The sequence below is a fragment of the Bos indicus genome, chromosome 3 (assembly GCF_029378745.1).
Source record: "Bos indicus isolate NIAB-ARS_2022 breed Sahiwal x Tharparkar chromosome 3, NIAB-ARS_B.indTharparkar_mat_pri_1.0, whole genome shotgun sequence".
NCBI lineage: Eukaryota > Metazoa > Chordata > Mammalia > Artiodactyla > Bovidae > Bos > Bos indicus.
In genome coordinates, this window is record NC_091762.1 from 13929893 (window position 1) to 13948357 (window position 18465).

Sequence of the window (18465 nt, forward strand, 5' to 3'; positions counted from 1 at the left end):
CCTGCAGTGCCTGGTGAAGCCCTCCCCAGGGCCTGATCCCATCCAAGGGTCTGCAGTCCTGCCCACGGTAATGTCAGATAGTCACAAAGGCACAAGGGAGACCCGAAAAGACCCATCCAGGGTGATGAGGTCTTGATACAAAGTATGTCAGACAGTGTCGATAGGCTGGGAATTTAGCCTATTGTGCTGGTTACTCAAGTATGAAAAAAAGTCACTAACTAGAGCAGGAAAAGTCCACTCGAGGCGCAAACAGAGCATCCTTGGCTTTGCTTTTGGGAAAGCAGTCTGCATGCCCGAGTCTGTGCTATTAAGCCCTGGGGACTGGTGGGGCAGATGAGGAGAGGGACTCCTCCCAGCCCCAGCCTGCACCACACTCAGCCCTGAGAGACTCCTCCCCACGTGGACCCTGGGAGACACCCAGAGCCATCTCTAGGCCCCCAGGTAAAAAGGGTGGCCTCTTGTCGATCCCTGTCACCAGACAGGGATGGGGTTTCCACCCCTCATCACTTAGCCCCATTACTGTTTCCTGTCCAGGTTGTTTAGGAGGCTGGACCAGGCCAAGTAGAGGTACTAGATACAAAGCTAGGGGTTTGAAGGTAGCTTCAAAAGTTGAGGCTGCTTGAACCTAGATGTCCACCGACTGATGAATGGACAGCTCAACAAGGCAGCTTATAAAATTATTCAGCCATAAAAAGGAATGCATTTGAGTCAGTTCTAATGAGGTGGATGAACCTAGAGCCTATAACACAGAGTGAAGTAAGTCAGAAAGAGAAAGATAAATGTAGTATACTAACGCATATATACGGAATCTAGAAAGATGGTACCAAAGAATTTATTTGCAGGGCAGCAATGAAGAAACAGACATAGAAAATAGGCTTATGGACATGGGAAGAGGGGAGGAGAGGGTGAGATGTATGGAGAGAGTAACATGGAAACTTACATTACCATATGTAAAATAGATGGCCAATGGAAATTTGCTGTATGTCTCATGGAACTCAAACAGGGGCTCTGTATCAACCTAGAGGGGTGGGATGGGGAGGCAGATGGGAGGTTCAAGAGGGAGGGGACATATGTATACCTATGACTGATTCATGTTGAGGTCGGACAGAAAACAACAAAATTCTGTAAAGCAATTATCCTTCAATTGAAAAATAAATGAATTTTTTGGAAAAGGTTGAGGTTGCTTGTTGCCAAGGTAGGGTAGTTGGAGGGTCTAGAGTGTGGGGAGCCAGTGGGATGTTCCTTTCTGGTTTACTCTGCAACCCTTGGTAGGACAGCCCCATGTCCAGGCACTGCACCAGGCACCTGATACACACAGAGATGCTCAGAAAACCAAAGGAAGCGACTTCCCTGGTGATCCAGTGATTAGGACTCCATGCTCCCTCAGCAAGGGGGCATGGGTCCAATCCCTAGTGGTCAATCCCACATGCCTTATTGAGCTGCCAAAAAAAAAAAAGAGCAAAGGAAAGGGCTGGATTTGGCCAGCGGACACCCTTCCCCAAAGGGCAGTAGGCCCTTTGCCTGTGTTTTGGGGAAGAAACAGAGGAGGCCCAGGGTCCCATGCTAGAAGCCAAAGTCTGTGCTGAGTGCCCGGGGTTCCTAGACCCAAGCCAGCCTCCTCGAGGAGGCCCAGCAATCAAAATGTGAATTGACCAGAAAGAGTGGGGGTGGTGAGGGGGAACACTTTGATCAGGTTTACGGGAATACAAGAGGAAGTGGGTAGGGACAGCGTGTGGAGCAGCAGAAGAGAAAAGGTGAAACCCTAATTGTCTCAGAAGCAGCTGCTCTGGTTCTCGAAAGGACTTGAAGTTAGCAACGTGAGGGACTTTCCTGGGAGTTGGGACGGTGGCAGGAAGTAGGAAAGCAGAAGAGCCTTGATCCTCCCTTCCTGGGAGCCTGTCAGATGTGGCCCTCCCAGGAGAGCTGTGGAGGCATCAGGTGGTCCAAAAGACCCTTGGGGTCCAGGCAAGGTGGAGGTCCCAGTCCTCCCACTAAAGATTCTGCCACCACCTGCTCTTCCAATGGGGCCTTCATACTGGAGCAGGAGTGGGGAACGCTTCTTCCTCCCCAGAATGCTCTCCTTGGCCTTGGCTTCTTCCCGCTTTGAACTCAAATCGTCCTAAATCCTTACATGAGGGAAATAGGATGGAGTGAAGGGGAGCAAGGGGCAGAGCCAGCTCTTCAGGTGGGAAAACACCAGTGATACCTGAGAGAGATACCCAGAGTGGCCTGTCCCGGCACCAACCCCGGTCTTCCTGGTTGTAGCTCTCTGTTTTCTATGGCAATCAAGTTTACTTCATCCTGGCTAATATTCCTCCCTTCTCCCTGCACCAACTCCCTGGAACAACGTTCTGGACCATCCCTCCCTTTGCAGCTTCTTTCCTTTCTGCCATCGATGGGCCCTGAGGCCCGTCCTGCCTCTCCGCCCCCAGCAAGGACTCTCTTTGTGGCCCCCCAGCTCCTGTCTCTTCCATCAATCAACCTCTCTCTCTCACCTTTCCATCATGTTAGCTTCGGTTGATTTAACCAGAAAACAACCCCTAGAATTTAATTCCATGGCCCTCCATTCCCATCTCGATCAGCTCGAGACTGGGAGGGGCTGTGTAATGATGGGGGAGTAGCAAGGGGTAGAGACAGAAACTTGGCCTCCTAGACTCAGGAAGAGAAAAAAGAAAAGAAAATCATATTGATTCCCCAATGACAGTCATCAGTCTTTTCCTCCCCACTAGGGACTGCAGAGATTGGACACAGGCCCAACAGGCTCCAGGGTCCCTTGGTCCCCAGGACTTAAAAACAGAGGCTGTAGTGATCTTTGACATGCTCACTCCTCTAGTTTTCCCTGAGGTCAGTTACCTAAATCCTCCATGCCCTCCCCAGTGTAAGCTGGAATCTTACCGCCTTCTCTTGTTCCTGCTGTTTTTAGTGGGATACCTGATGCCCCTGCAGTTACTTTCTTCCATCTGGTTTAGGATTTAGTTGGCAGTTCTTCTTGCTGTCTAACTTTGTGTAGTATTTATAAAGAAAAGGAAAATGAAAAATCTATTTTCTATAGCCTTAAGAGGAAAGAGACATAATAAGTGCTTTAAAAACCTTAGAGAAAAGGTGATTGGGTAAATTATCAGTTTCATTTTAGTACTTGAGACTAAGAGGAAAATTATAGATTATGACTGTTCATCCCCAGTATGGGAGCAGGGTGGGGCCTGGGACTCCAAGGGAAAAGCAGGGAGTGAAGTGGTGTTAAGAGTCAGAGGTTGTGAAGAGGGGATTCTTTACCAGGCCAGGACTCTTATCTCCACAGGACCTTCTGAGAGAGAAGGGCTGATGCAGAGGGAAGGGTAGACAGCTGGAAGGACTTCCCGACAGTTCTGTCCCTTTTCCTAGAACTGAGGCAGGAGTAGCCCTCTCATCAGTCTCTCTGTTGGTCAGATGTTTCAAGAGCCATCTGCCCCAGAGGTGGGCTCTGGATGCAAAGGACCCAGTGGAAGACACTCCCTCCCACGGCACCCCCACAGAGGTGCAGAGGGCGTGGGGCCGTGGTGCCACCGGCCCCTGAAGGGTTAAAGCTATTGTCTGAAAAACCACATCAGCTCCCCTGGGAGCTTGGAGATCCCGCTCTCATTTTAAGTAACCCTAACTCAGCGTGTGATGAGCGAGGGGTCGCTGGGCGAGAAGTGCGACTGGAAGGAGCTGCTGGACAGAGCCCGGACCGGCTGGCTGCTGCGGCAAGGTAAGGGGTTCGGGGGGCCAGCCAGGAGGACGATCCTTCTCCGCCCCCACCCCCATCCCCACCCCAGCTGGGGTGCCAGTTGGGGGACAGCTGGGAAGGGGAGAAGAAAAGAGACACAGGCACCGGGTGAAGATGAGAACCCAAGGGCCACACTGAAGCCTCCTGGAAGGGGCCGGGCTCCTCTATACAGATGCAGGATAGTGCAGAGGCAGGTGTGGGGCAGTCAGGGCAGAGAGAGGGGTCGAAAGACAGCGGGTCTGACATGGCACCAGGGTCTTCTCCTCAGATGGGGCGCAGCTGGGGTCAGATGTCGGCTCACTGGGGCAGAGCAGACTCCTGGGATTCATGGGGCTGAGTCAGGCTCTGGGTGCTGAATGAATGAGGGTCTCAGCCATCCCCGTGCCCTGTTGTCTCTGCCTACAGGGAGTTCAGCATCTCAGCGTGTCACTGCTGCCATCCCTCTGACACTGAGGGGGTGGGCATCACAGCCTGGGCATAGGAAGGAGCAGCAGGTGGTCCGGGGAGGGCAGAGTTAAGGTTGTGCTCCCATCTGAGCCAGGCTGGGATGAAGTGACATCTCTGATGGGGTGACGGGATTCTGCCCCGTCCATCTGCTTCCCTCGCTTCCTCAGACTCCTGGCTCCATCCCAGAGAACGAGATCCAAGAAGCCTGAAATCTAAGAACTTGGGTGCCCCTTGACAGGAGCACCCCAGTGATGGTGGGGACAGATGTGGGCTGTGTGAGGTGGGAAAGGCACCCAAGGTGATGTTCCTATGGCAGACAGAGGTCCCGTGACTCCCAACCCCTTCCCAACTGACCAGAGGAGACGGAAGAGAGTGGGGCCGCGGCCACTGCATCTCCAGCCCCTCTCTGGCCCTGCTCAAGGGCAGTGGGGCCCCATGGGGAGAGGGTCCAGGGCGCACGCATGGGGTTGTAAGCTGGGTTTAGTGGAAGTTGAAGTTAGGGCTGGGAGTTGAAGTTAGGCGGTAAGACTGGGGATGAGGACGAGGGTTGAGGTGGAGGCTGGAAGCAACACTGCACGAAGGGCTGGGACTGAGTCAGAAGGCATCAGAGGCCCCCAGCTGAGGAGAGCGCCCCAGAGGCCCTCTGCCCACAGCTGCATTCCTGGTCCCTGTTACTCAGCCCAGGAAGGTCTGCCAGCTCATCCCAGCTCAGCACTTGGCTGGGAGCTTTCACTTCCTCCAGCTGGCCTGGCTCCTCAGCCACCTCAGCAGCGCCTGCTGGAGGGGATTTCTTGTCCCCTGGTCGGGGTGGGGGGGGGCGGGGGGCGGGGATGAAGGGAAGGATCAGGGGGTGTCCAGGCAGGGGGATCCCCTGAGGCCCTGCTGATGGGAATGAGATGAAAGGAACTGACACTGAGTTTGTGCTGGGGGAGAGGGCAAGGGGTTGCTGGAGGGCTGGTGGGGGGCGGGGGAGAGAAGGGGCTGTAGAAGCTGGGGGCCTGGGTTTGATTTCCAGCTCTGAAGCACAGGTGAGAGACAGGAGGGCAGGAGAAAGACAAAGAGGTAAGAAAAAAGAAACAATAAGGAGAGGCAGGGACGGAGACAGGGCAGGCTGGGTGAGCGGTTGGGGAGGCACTCGCAAGAAGGAAAACAGGCTCAGCGGAGGCAAGACAGACCGCTTGGTTTGTAGACAGTATGATTTGTAGACGTCAGATGTAAGGAACAGAGAAACCAAGGGAAACTGAAACAGAAAAGTATAAACAACAGAGAGAAAAGAAAATGATGGAGCTGGGGAAGTAAGGCAAGAGAAGGCTTGGCGGACGGGAAGTGGAAAGGAGGAAGAAGGAGACTTGAGCGGGGAGAGGAGAGAAACTGTAAGGAAGGAGGAAACAGTTGAAAATTAAAGGTCAAACAAAGCGAAACAGAGACGTGGAGGGGCCAGACCAAGGCAGGGGTGGGTGTGGGGCTGGAAGCTGGTCTCCTGACACCCTAATCCACATCCCCCAGCCCATGGGGCCTTAAGGGGTCTGGGACTTCCCCCATGACTTTTAACTGCCCTTCCTGCCAGCTCTGGGGGTGGAGCATGGGGGTGTCTGGCTTTGGGTTTCTACTCCATGGAGTTACACAAACCTTTTAAATCCCACGGCCCCCAGGGACCATGGAGGCAAAAGTCAGAGACAGTCTGCAAGGGGCTGGAGGGGCTGAGGGGAAGAGGAGGTAAAGATCTGAGACCCCTGGGTGTGGGGGTGGGGCGGAGAAACTGAGGACAGGAGCCGGCTGAGATGGAGCCTGGAGATGGAGCTCAGGGCTGGGGAGGAGGAAGAAAGGGTTCAGGAGGAGTCCAATGAGCCTGGCAGGAGCAGTGGCAGAGAAGGCAGTGTCTCTCACGGGTGTGGGCTGATGGCCTGCGGGAGGGAGCCAGGGTTCAGCTGGCTAGATTCCCAGCCAGGAAGCATCCAGAAGGGGTCCTCTGCCCTAGAGTCTCTAGGTCTGACAGAAAGGACAAGATGTCCTTGGTGAAGAAGGACATCTATCCCAGCTCCTCCCGCAAACTCCCCAAGGAAAAAGGTGTTGGCTTTGCCCTTCCCAGGCTCCCAGCCGGTCTTGCTCGCCCACCTAAGCTGCTTTCACTAATAGCATTAAGGAAGGTCTCAGGACTAACACTCCCCACTTGGGGCTGAGATCAAGGGGAGAGACTAGAGGCTTCTAATCAGATTGGGGATTTGGTGGTGGGTGGTGGTGGGGGGGAGGGATACACAGTTTGCTCAGTGCTCACCAGCAGAAGATATTACCCACCCCACCTCACCCCCAGCCCACCAGCCTGTATTTCCCTGGTTGCCCCTCTGGGCTGGTTTCTCCACTCCGATCTTTCCTTCTCTCCTGGGGTGGTATCTGGACCTCACCTGTGTCCACAGCATCCAATTTCCGCAATGCTATTTGTCTCTGATTCACTCTCTTCCTCGCTGACTCACTTGCCCTCTCTTTCAGCTGCCTTTGAATTTACAGTCTGTCTTCCCACTGCATCAATCAAGCAGTCACTGAGAAGACTTGGTTGTGTCCAAACAATCAGATTATGGGGACAATCCACTTTAGCCCCTTAGAAGGGCCAGCAACAAAGTGTCTTTGAGGCACAAATTTCATACTTTGCATGGGGGCAACCTTGGTCTTGAACTCTGAGGGTTTTTTAATTCTGGGTGTGTTCCTGTCTTTCTCACTCTCTCTGTATTCCACTCTGCCCGTCTGATGTCCTCTGGCTTCCTGGGGTTCCCACTGATCATCTTTCAGGCAAAGAGCCCACTCCTTAGGTTTAATGGGAGTGCCTCTTCCAGGACCCCAGGGCCTCCTGCCAGCGTTGCCCCTGCTCCCAAGTTTTCTGCCCTGATTGATTACAGCTGGGAGCCTGGAGTCAGACAGACCTGTTTCCATCTGGCTCCACCACTTGCCCTGGGATCTTATGCAAGTCTCCTAATCTTTTGAACCTCAATTTCCTCAGCTTGCAAAACGAAGATAATGATACCCATCACAAAGGATCATTGTGAAGATTCAATGAAGTAACTAACATAAGGGAAAAAATGTCAAGCCCAATGCTAGGTGCATGATAGGGGCCCAATTCATATTAACTAAACCCTTGAAAAGGTAAAATCTGCTTGGGACATTTCGTTTGGCTCGTTTGGCTGGCTAAGACTTACTGTCTATTTTATCATTGTTTTCTCTGTTGCTTTTCTTAAATAATGACCTAGAACCTACGTGTGTTGCAATGGGCCCTTGCCGTTGGTCAAGGGGATTAATCATATTATTAATAATCAGAATAATGGTAAGACAATAATAATAATTGCTTGCTACTATAACCCATCAGGAAATACAAAGCCCTTAAGAGCAGGCTCTCTGATCATTCAAGATTGGGTTATGATCCTTTGTGATTTATGGTTCTCAATACTCATCCTCTCAGGCCATTGCACTGATCCTGTAGTCCGGGCGGGAGGGGCTGTGCAATGGCCTGTTAGAGCTGCCCCCACCTCAATCCCCAGCCCACAGGACAAGAGGGAGGGAGCTGGGAGAAGGGGGGAATAGACAGAGTAGGAACACCTCCCCCCAGCCTTGGGGAGCATTGCCACCAGAATGTGGGTTAAAATCAGTCCTAATGAGCTGGATGAACCTAGAGCCTATTAAACAGAGTGAAATAAGTCAGAAAGAGACATATGGTATATTAACACATGTGTATGGGATCTAGAAAGATGGTACTGATGAGACTATTTGCGGAGCAGCAGTGGACACGCAGACATAAACAGACCTGTGGACACGGTGGAAGGAGAGGGCGGGATGGATTGAGAGACTAGCACATGTAAAATGCAAAATAGACGTTTTCATGTATAAAATGGAGGGCTGGTGGGAATTTGCTATGTGACACAGGGAGCTCAGCCCAGTGCTCTGTGACCACCCAGAGGGGCGAGATGAGGAGGGAGATGGGAGGGAGGCTCTGGAGGGAGGAGATATGTGTGTCTCTGTGGCTGATTCACTCTGATATATGGCAGAAACCAGCACAATAAGGTAAAGCAATTATCCTCCAATTAAAACAATTTTTTTTTTTTTTTTAAAAAAGAAGTATGAGGAATTACGGTTAAACAGCCAGAGCAATGCTTGGGTTAAACAGCCAGAGCAATGCTTGGGTGTGAAGGTAGAAGTAAAACCGCTCGTCTCTGAGGGTTCCCCGTGGCCAGCTCAGGGACCCCTGCAGAAAAGGGTGGACTAGAGGGAAGACACTTGGCAGGACTCAGCAGCAGTGAGGATTTCCACACCCAGAGCCAGCAAGCTCCTCAGACATGCGAGGATCCAAGAAGGACCCTCACAAACATGGGAGAAGCCAAGGAGGAGGCTGAGGCATTTAGGAAACCCAGAGTTTGACCTACTTGGACGTAGTATTTTTAATTTTTTTCTTTGAAGGAGCAGGAGAGAGGGTGTGGTAGCCTACCTAGGTGGCTGAATATTATAAATGTTGAATTAAGGTCTTGCTTTGCACTCTTTCACTTAAGAGCTGTGTGTGTGACCCTAGAGAAGTCACTCAGCACCTCTGCGTTCCATCTCAGCTGATAACTTCCTGTGAGGTTCAAGATGTGTCAATTCCTCCCCACAGTGCAGGGTGCCTTGAGGGTCTGCTCTCCAATGGGTTTATTGTTCCCTTCTTGCCAGATCCTAAACCTGAGATCTCAAACCCTCCAGACCAGGAAACTTTATCAGATCCAGCAGGCACGGCAGCCCTAGGAATTATATCTACTTCCTCCAAGGAACATGCCTCCTTGGGCATCTGTCACCTCTGCAGCCCCTATTTCCCCATCCGTTCTCCTGAGCTGAAGTAGGAGAGATCCCCAAGCAGCTGGAGGTTAGACAAAAGAGGAACTTTCCAATGAGTTGCTTCCCAGGTGGCACTAGCGGTAAAGAACCCTCCTGCCAACGCAGGAGACCTGAGAGACACGGGTTCCATCCCTAGGTTGGGAAGATCCCCTGGAGAAGGAATGGCAACCCACTCCAGTATTCTTGCTTGGAGAATCTCATGGACAGAGAGAAGAACCTGGCGGCTACAGTCCCTGGGATCACAAGAGTTGGGCACGAATTAGCAACTAAACCACCACCACCACCATAGTTGGTTAACAATGCTGTGTGCATTTCCGCTATACAGCAAAGTGATTCAGTTATACATATATACACATCCCTTTTCATATTCTTTTTCATTATGGTTTATCACAGGGTGTTGAATAGTTCCCTGTGCTATACAGTACGACCTTGTTATCGGAATTCCTCAACTTCTTAACACCCACAGCCCCTTGATGCTGTTTCCCCGTGGGTTCTTGCTACTCACAGTACAGCCCACAGACCAGCAGCACTGAGATCACCTAGGAGCTCGTTAGAAATGCAGAATCTCAAGTTCCACCAAGTCCCACTGAATTAGAATCTGCATTTTAAAGAGATCCCCAGGCGACTCTTATGCACATTAGAGTTTGAGAAGCACTTTTACAGATGATTTAAGTCTTAAGGCAGCAGAATATAGGAGAAAGTGCTGTGGAATAGGAGTCGGGGGTGGGGGGAGGCCACACATGGTGTAGCAAGTCACTTTCCCTCTCTGAGCCTCATCTGGCAAGTGAGGAGGCTACTCCAGATAAGCTCTCACTTGCCCCCAGACCTGACGGCCTAGAAGTTCTAGTTGAGAACAGCGCTTGCCTCATGCCAGCTGCAGTAGAGATGGAAACTCAGAGCCCAGGTGGTGTGAGCCGGTCCCCTGTTGGTGAGCGAGCTGTTGAAACAGTCAGGTAACCCCACTGCGTCTGGCCCAGCCTGAAGCAGGCCTCTCGTCCTGCCGAACCCATCCCCCTCCCATCTCTCCTTGTCCTCTGGTCTGTCGGCTCCTCCTGCACCAGTGACACGGAAGCCAGCCAGCCTTTCACACCACCCTCAGTCCCATCCAGAAGGTGTCGGGACAAAGACAACTCCTCCCCTCACCTGCAACAGGCAAGTTTATCTCACTAGGGCTGGTCCCCCAGTCTTCTCCCGTCTCACCAGCTGCCCCTGTCCCATCCCAAGCTAAACTGGGAAACAGCAAGATTCCTTCTTCCTCGTCCATGGTTCACTAATGCAGCAAATATTTAGAGAGCTTCTGTGAGTACAAGACCCTGGGTTAGGCTGAGATCTGGGGCGCCAGCAGTGAAAGAGGCGCCCAGGGTTCCTGAGCGCAGGCAGCTGACGCGCTGAAGGGGAAGACATAGGCGAGACATAAAGTGACATCCTTGCTACATCCCTCACCGTTCAGTGATTCTACCAAGAATCATTTCTTGAACACCCATGCAAAGGCAGGTGCTCTGCTAGGCACTTGAGACTTCTCAGTGAGTAAACACACAAGAGTCCCTCCTCTTCTCAAATGCAAAATTGTTCTAGGCATTAGAAAGGTGTGGGTCTGTCAATCTGCCACCTCCTTCCCTTCAAGGTTTAGAAAGAGCCAACGATTAATTACATTTTAGCTTGTCTTCTCTTGGGAAAAACCTCAATCCTGTTAAGCCCTGAGAAGAGATCTCATTCTCTGTCTAAATCCCCCAGCAGGGGAAGGATCTAGAGGGCAAGATCTAGACCCTTTGCATTCCTCTCCATCTATTTAAGTGGCTCAGCCTCAAACCCCAAGTCCTGGGTCAGCCCCTGGCCAGTGAGGAGGTCCCCAGGGGAGGTTTGGCCCAGCCTAGCTGTGGGGCAGTGTCCTGCTCAGACCCCACTCCCCTTCCCCAGTCTCCCCACTCTTCTCTCTTTCCTTCCTCTTTCACTTCCTTCTCCCCTGCCTTCTTCTTTCCCTTCCTGCTAAGGGGACTATTTCCCCCCCAAGGCCCAGACGCAGCCCTCGCTCCCTGGGAGTGGACCATGCACTGCAGCTGCTTGGCCAAGGGCCTCCCTGCCATCTCCGCTGCTGGTAACGCCTGGATCCCAGGTGAGCCTCTGCCAGGGGTCCCAGCGGCGCTCCAGAGGAGGCCTCGGGGAGCAGTGGGGCGGTGCTGACTCCCCTCTCCACCCCAGGCCTGGCCTTCCCCGACTGGGCCTACAAAGCCGAGTCATCCCCGGGCTCCCGGCAGATCCAGCTGTGGCACTTCATCCTAGAGCTGCTGCAGAAGGAGGAGTTCCACCATGTCATTGCCTGGCAGCAGGGAGAATACGGGGAATTCGTCATCAAGGATCCAGACGAGGTGGCCCGCCTCTGGGGCCGCAGGAAGTGCAAACCACAGATGAATTACGACAAGCTGAGCCGGGCCCTCAGGTGAGAGGAGGCAGCCAACGTGACCAGAGAGGGAAGAGTTCAGAGAAAAAGGCTGTGGTTTCTGGCACCCCTGTCCAATTCCCGCCCCTCTGAGGCTTGGGAAATGCTCTGGAGTGTGTCTAGCGGTTATCCAAGAACAGCTAGGGGTCAATCTTGCCAATCTTGGGGAGCAGGGATATGGCTGGGTCTCTTGAATGCATCCTCCCTGCCAACCTCCTGCTCTCATCCTTGGGATCTCCAGATATTACTACAATAAGAGGATCCTGCACAAGACCAAAGGCAAAAGGTTCACTTACAAGTTCAACTTCAGCAAGCTCATCGTCGTTAACTACCCTCTGTGGGAGATCCGGACGGCCCCGTCCCCCTACTTGCTGCTGGGGGCCCCTGCTCTATTTCAGCCAGCGCTGCTCCCCATGGGTGTGAAGAGTGAGGTAGGCACGAAAGCCGGGCCTGTCCCCAGAGCTCCACCAGACCTCGCCTCTCCATCCAGAATGCCCCCACCCTCCTCTCTGCCTTGGGGGCCCATTAGCTTTCAATGTTCTTCTCCCCCTGCATCCAAGTCCCCGAGTGTCCCAGGGGCAGAAGTGATATTCTGAATCACCCCTCCATTTTTAACAATCCCGACAATATAGCCTGTGAGAGAGGGCAACTCCTTCTGCACCAGGCATGACTCCTTTAATGATGGGTCACAAGGAAGGGGGTTGGGTCTCCAGAGAGGGTGCAGGACATGTGGGCAGTGCTGACTTAAGAACCATTATGAGACTATTTCATTATTTTAATGACTGGTTGTTAAACAATGTGTACTGTGGAATACATACCAAGGAGGGACCGTTCCACCCCCGTGCCTGCCTCTCCTCACTCCCCAGCTCCTACACAGCATGCTGTTCACCCATCGGGCCATGGCGGAGCAGCTGGCTGGACAGTGGACCCCTCAAGGGCCACCAGAGGCCTCTGGGAACAAGAAGGGGAGCAGCAGCAGTGTCCACCGTGAGTGCTCGCGCCTGGAAAGGGCCCAGGGAATTTTGAACAGAGGAGGGGAGAACCCTTCAGATTGAGCGCATGGAAGAGCGGGCATGAGTCCGGGAACACATCGTGTATACAATCAACAAACATTTAGTGCACACCAGCTATTTACTCAGAGAAGGCAATGGCAACCCACTCCAGTACTCTTGCCTGGAGAATCCCATGGGCGGGCGAGCCTAGTGGGCTGCCATCTACGGGGGTCACACAGAGTCAGACACAACTGAAGCGACTTAGCAGCAGCTGCCGCTATTTACTAGGTGTGGGGGTCCACGTGTGAAAGACGGCCCTCAGGATGCTCAGAGACAAGTGAGGAGCAGAAATAGGAGGGTGGTCAGTGACCAGTACTGGGATTCAGGGAAGCGCAAGGTGCACTTGGGGCTTCCTGGAGGAGGCTACACCTGAGCAGGTGAAGAAGATGGAGAAAGATGTCCAGGCAGAGGGAACAGCATTTATAATGGAAAAAGCTGCCAATGAGCGTAGTCAAATCTGAAGATCTGCTGGTAGCTTACATGGTCAGAGTGAGGCATGTCAGGAGCAGGGATGAGGAGAAAGAGGAGAGACACAGCTGACAAGATGATGCTGGCAAGGGAAATGGGCGTTTAGTCCCAGAAAGCCTCAGAAGCCATGCTGAAGGGCTTGGACTTAATCCTGAAAGCAAAAGGAACCCAGAGGGAGAAACGTGTCCAGATGTTCATTTTACAAAGACAACTTGGGATGTATGTAGAGTTGGGGATGTAGGATGCCTACAACCGGTGTTGGAGGCTTTTGAAGATCTAGGTAGCTGGTGACGGAGCCAGAACCAAGGCAAGGGCCTGGGTGCAAAAGGAGGCCCAGTTGAAGAGAAATTGGGAAGATACATTTCACTCATTCATTCACTCATTACTTCTTTCAACAGATAGCTCATGAGCTCCTGTTGAATGTGCCAGGCCCTGTCCTAGGGCTTGGGGCGCCAACGTGAGCAAGATTGCCTTTATAAAGCTTGTAGGCAAGAGGGATATTCAGTTAATAAGCCAACAAACTGACAAGTATTGGTATCTGTACCAAATGCTAGAGAAGCTCAGGGTGCAGAGAGCAGCCAGGAAGACTTCCTTGACAAAGTGGCATTTGAGCTGAGACCCAGAATGTAAACTGGTGCCAGCTTAGTTCAGAGGGAGAGAGGCAAGCATATGGCAAGCAGAGAGCACAAAGTGTGCAAAGGTTCTGGGGCAGGAAAGAGGCACTGGGAGCTCACCAGTGTGGCAGCACACGGCGATTGAGGGGGACACGGTAAAAATGCAGGCAGGGGCCTCCTCTTCTGGGGCTGTAACCTGGGGAGCAGCAAAATCAGATTTTTTGTGACAGAGATCCTTGACCAACCATAGGCTCTTCTGCAGAGGCCCACGACATGTCCCTCCACTTCTGGCAATTTTGTGGAACAAAGACCCTTGGCCTTAGCCCCACTCCAGTGCAGCTGGGAGTCCAGAGGTCCCACCTCCCAGAGAATGCAGAGCACCTGGCTCCAGGCCCTCACGAGTGCAGCCAAGGCTGGGGGTGTGGGGTGGCCCAAGGCCTGCCAGGACTCGCAGGGCCACAAGTCAGGCAGCCTAGAGCAAGATAGCACCTGAACACCTCCCTGTTCTTCCACTCTCAGCCACCCCTTCCTAGTTCTGGGAATGCCCTGGGCACAGAGCTTCTCTCTTTGAGAAACTATCAGGGGGAAAAAAAAAGTATTCTCTGGCGAGCCCCAGCTTGGAGTTGTTTCGCACCTCCCTGCCCTCTGTGGGTACAGGCCCTACCTGTGCTGGGGCCCTGAGGCATGCTGAGCAGGTTAGGTCACTGGAAGGCCAGCAGCACCCACATGGCCCACTTCTGGACTGGGATTCCAGAAGGCGGTGCCAACCCCTCACTCCGCCTTCACTCTCAACTGCTTCTGGGCAGCCGAGAGGCCAGGACTACTGAGCCAGCGGCAGGAAGCCACAGGGCTAGAGCTAGGAATGGGAGGGGAAGGGGAGGAAGGCTCTTAGAACCATCCCCTCCACTTGCCTGCTCAGCTGTGAGGCTCTGAGGGAGACGCTGTCCTTGGAACCCCCAAGGGATACAGCCTTGCTGGGGAAAAACAACAGTCCCCGCTTCACCTAAGAATCCAAGGAAAGGACAGTGATTCAGGAGAAGGTACATGCTGGGCTTCCCTGGTGGCTCAGGTGGTCAAGAATCCACCTGCAATGCAGGAGACCTGGGTTCAATCCCTGGGGGAGATCCCCTGGAGAAGGGACTGGCTACCCACTCTGGTACTCTGGCCTGGAGAATTCTGTGGACAGAGGAGCCTGGCATTCTACAGTCCATGTAGAGGCTACATTCCATACTTGTATGACCTTTGCTTCCCTGGTGGCTCAGATGGTAAAGAATCCTCCTACAGCGCAGGAGACGTGGGTTCAGTCCCTGGGTTGGGACGATCCCCTGGAGGAGGAAATGACAACCCATTCCAATATTCTTGCCTGGAGAATTTCACGGGCAGAGGAGCCTGGAGGGCTACAATCCATGGGGTCTCATAGTGTCAGACACAACTGAGCAACTAAGACAGATACACAACGCTGGCAGGGGTGTCCATGCTTTGCCTCATGAAAGATTATCTTAACCGTTTTCCCCTTTCACACATCCAATGTCAGAAATTTGTTCTTACCAAATAAATTGGATGAATTAAGTAATAACTAGATGGTTTTTCCGGAGAAGGCAATGGCACTCCACTCTAGTACTCTTGCCTGGAAAATAAATCCCATGGACGGAGGAGCCTGGTAGGCTGCAGTCCATGAGGTCGCTAAAGAGTTGGACACAACTGAGCAACTTCACTTTGACTTTTCACTTTCATGCACTGGAGAAGGAAATGGCAACCCACTCCAGTGTTCTTGCCTGGAGAATCCCAGGGACGGGGAAGCCTGGTGGGCTGCCGTCTGTGGGGTCACACAGAGTCGGACATGACTGAAGCGACGTAGCAGCAGCAGCAAATGGTTTTTCCAGGTTTTACCAGCTATAGCCCTGCTGGTGTTACCACCTTGAGTTCATACTTGACCTTGCTAAGAAAAAAATGTGGAACTGGACTTAGGTTTTGTTTGTTTGGTTGGTCGGTTAGTTGTTTTCAATAATTTTATGTATTTGGCTGTGCAGGCTTTTCTCTAGCTGTGTACACAGGCTTCTCATCACAGTGGCTTCTCTTGTTGCCAAGCACAGGCTCTGGGGTGTGCGGGCTTCAGTAGCTGCGGCACACGGGCTTAGTGACAACTCCCGGGCTCTAAAGCACGGGCTCGATAGTGTGGCGCATGGTCTTAGTTGGGCTTCCCAGGTGGCTCAGTGGTAAAGAATCCCCCTGCCGACACAAAAGACCCAGGTTCGATCCCTGGATCGGGAAGATCCCCTGGAGTAGGAAATGGCAACCCACTCTGGTATTCTTGCCTGGAAAATTCCATGGACAGAGGAGCCTGGAGGGTTCCAGTCCATGGGGTCTGGAGAATCAGACATGACTGTGTGTGCACGTATGCACGCACATGTGCCCGCACACACGCACGCGTACACACACACACACACACACGGGCTTAATTGCTCCGCTGCATATGGGATCTTCCCAGACCAGGGATTGAATTCATGTCTACTGGATTGGCAGGCATATTCTTTACCACTGAGCCACCAGAGAAGCTCTGGAGTTAGGTTTTTTGAACTATAGGAAGTGGTGTGAAATTCTATATAATCATTCTCAGAGATCCCAGGCTAGGAACCCCTATTGTAGGATGCTGGGGAAATGGGGTAGGTTTGGAAGGAGGGAGAGCTTCTTGGAGGAAGAGAGCTATGGGCCAGAGCCAGCCAGAGCAGGGGAAGGCTAGGGTTCACCCCACACACATTGGCCTCACAGTTCTGCAGGCCCCTTTGTACCCGTGACACTGCTTGATCTTAGCTGGGAGAGGAGGTTTTATGGATGAAGAAACTGAGACCTGAGAATTTAAATGACAAACCCAGAGCGACACAGCCAGCTCTTTGCCAGACTAGAACAGAACTAGAGTCTTCTTCTACAGGGATGAGGAGAGAGAAGAATGGATCCATTGAATTATGGCAAAGAATAGCCTCAATTCATTCATCCAATGCATTTTTATTGAGCACTTAATACACGCCAGGCTGGGCTGGATCCCAGGATCCAAAACAAAACAGACGCAGTTCCTGCCCCCACAGTGTCGGGGACACAGATATTAAGTAATCTCACAAATGACTCCCGATTCTGAACAACAGGCCCTGGAGGAGAGAACCAGGAAGGAGAGGGGGAGGGTTGTCCAGGGGCTTTCACCCAGGCTGGGGAGGCGTGGAGGCTTCCCCAAAGAAATGACATTTATGATGAGACGTGAAGCAAAGAAAAAAGGAAAGTGCCCGGGTGGGGAGAGAAAGTTTCAAGCAGGAGCAAAAAGAAATAGGAAGTGGGTCATAAAAGGGGGCATCTCCAACGGTGGACACTCACTGACCCTTTCTCTCTCTCCTTCTCTCCCCTTCTCTCTGTCTCTCTCTCTCCCTAGGACTTGGCTCTGCCCCGGTCCCCTGCCGGCCTGGCCCTTGCTGCCACCTGGGGAGCCCCCTGAACGACCTGCCCAGTTTTGCCTCCTTCACCCCTCCCCTACCATTCGCTGTCCCCTCCAACTGGCCCCGCCTCTCAGCACCCTTCTTGCCCCCTGTCGCCCCAGAGCTGCCCTTCCCAGGGTCCTCCACGCCAGGCACCCTGCTCCCAGGATCCATTTGTGCCCCAGCAGCCCAGCATTTTCCAGAGCTTCCACTGTTGGCCAGACTGGCGCAGGGGGCTGAGGAGAGGCTCCGACTCTGGTCCCTGAGGCCCGAGGGGCTGGAGGTAAAGCCCGAGACCACATCGGCTCCCAGGGAGGGCTTCTCCTCAGAGAGACAGGAAACCAGCACTGGAGAGGAAGGCCCCGCATCCCCCAGTCTGGCGAGCTTCAAAGCGGTGTGGCCCCTGGATCCTCCTTAATGGGGGAGGAAGGTGTGAAGTTGGGAGGAGTCCCCCAAACTCCCTCTGTCCTCTTGTCTACCTCCCTCTGGCTTTTCACCTTCCCCTGGCTGGAAGCAGGGTGATTGAAGGGGTGGAGCTGGACCCAAGGGGACGGGGGCATCCCAGGGAAGGAGTATATGTGAGGACGGGAAATCCGAGGCAGTGCGCCCCCTCACCAAACTGCTGATCACGTTAAGGAGACATTCTTAATCTCAATTTTTTTCTTTTTTGAGGGAGATGAGAAAGAGGTTCCCATCATTTGAAAGACCCCATACCTGCCCACACAAGAGGGGAAATTAAGAGTCTAAGCTGGGAATGGGTCAGGAGTTGTTTTGTTCCCCAAGTCTCAGGGCAATTTCTTTCTTCTGTGGGCCACTGTCCCTCACCCAGGCTAAGGTGTCCCATCTCTTTCCTGTGCCTCCACGTGCTTCTCTCCTACCCCTCTGCTTTCTGTGACCCTGGGAGCTCCTGTCACCTTCTTTCTCCAAGACCTAAGCAAGTGGGATCAGGAGGGACGGGCCTCCTCAGCTCTGTAACTCTCCACAGCAAACCACAAATAAAATGCCCTTGGCAAACCGCCCTCTTGGCTGACCACCCACTGCTGCCCTCTGATCTGGTGTGGAGCTAAAGGCCACCCCAGATTTCTGATGGGAAGAGGTGGGAGGAGGGGGTCTGGGAGGGATCCTGAGGCCTAGTAGAAATCGAGCCAGCCAGTCTCCTCCCTCTGCCGCCATCATGTCCCAGAGAGAAAGGCTGAGGCTGCAGCCCGAGTCGCTCCCCAGACCAGTGGGAAACCAGCCTCAAGGAAGGAACTTCAGAGCAGAGCAGAGGTCTTCACAGGTTGACCGCCCCCGCCTCAGGTCCCTGCCATGGGCTTCTAAGCAGAGTTCTAAGGGCCTGGGGATGAAGTACGGTGTTGACAGGGTTCCCCATTGAAGCATCAGGTGGCTGGGG

The 18465-nt window shown here is 53.1% G+C and overlaps 1 protein-coding gene across 1 annotated transcript; it reads left to right on the forward strand.

Annotated features, from left to right (window-relative positions):
- The first annotated feature begins 11086 nt into the window (after positions 1-11086).
- On the forward strand, positions 11087-18090 carry ETV3L (ETS variant transcription factor 3 like). The gene is made up of 5 exons (XM_019958343.2): positions 11087-11153; positions 11240-11477; positions 11719-11908; positions 12344-12464; positions 17030-18090. Exons 1-5 carry the CDS (start codon positions 11087-11089, stop codon positions 17488-17490), a joined length of 1077 nt encoding a protein of 358 aa, XP_019813902.2. The 3' UTR covers positions 17491-18090.
- Positions 18091-18465: the final 375 nt, after the last annotated feature.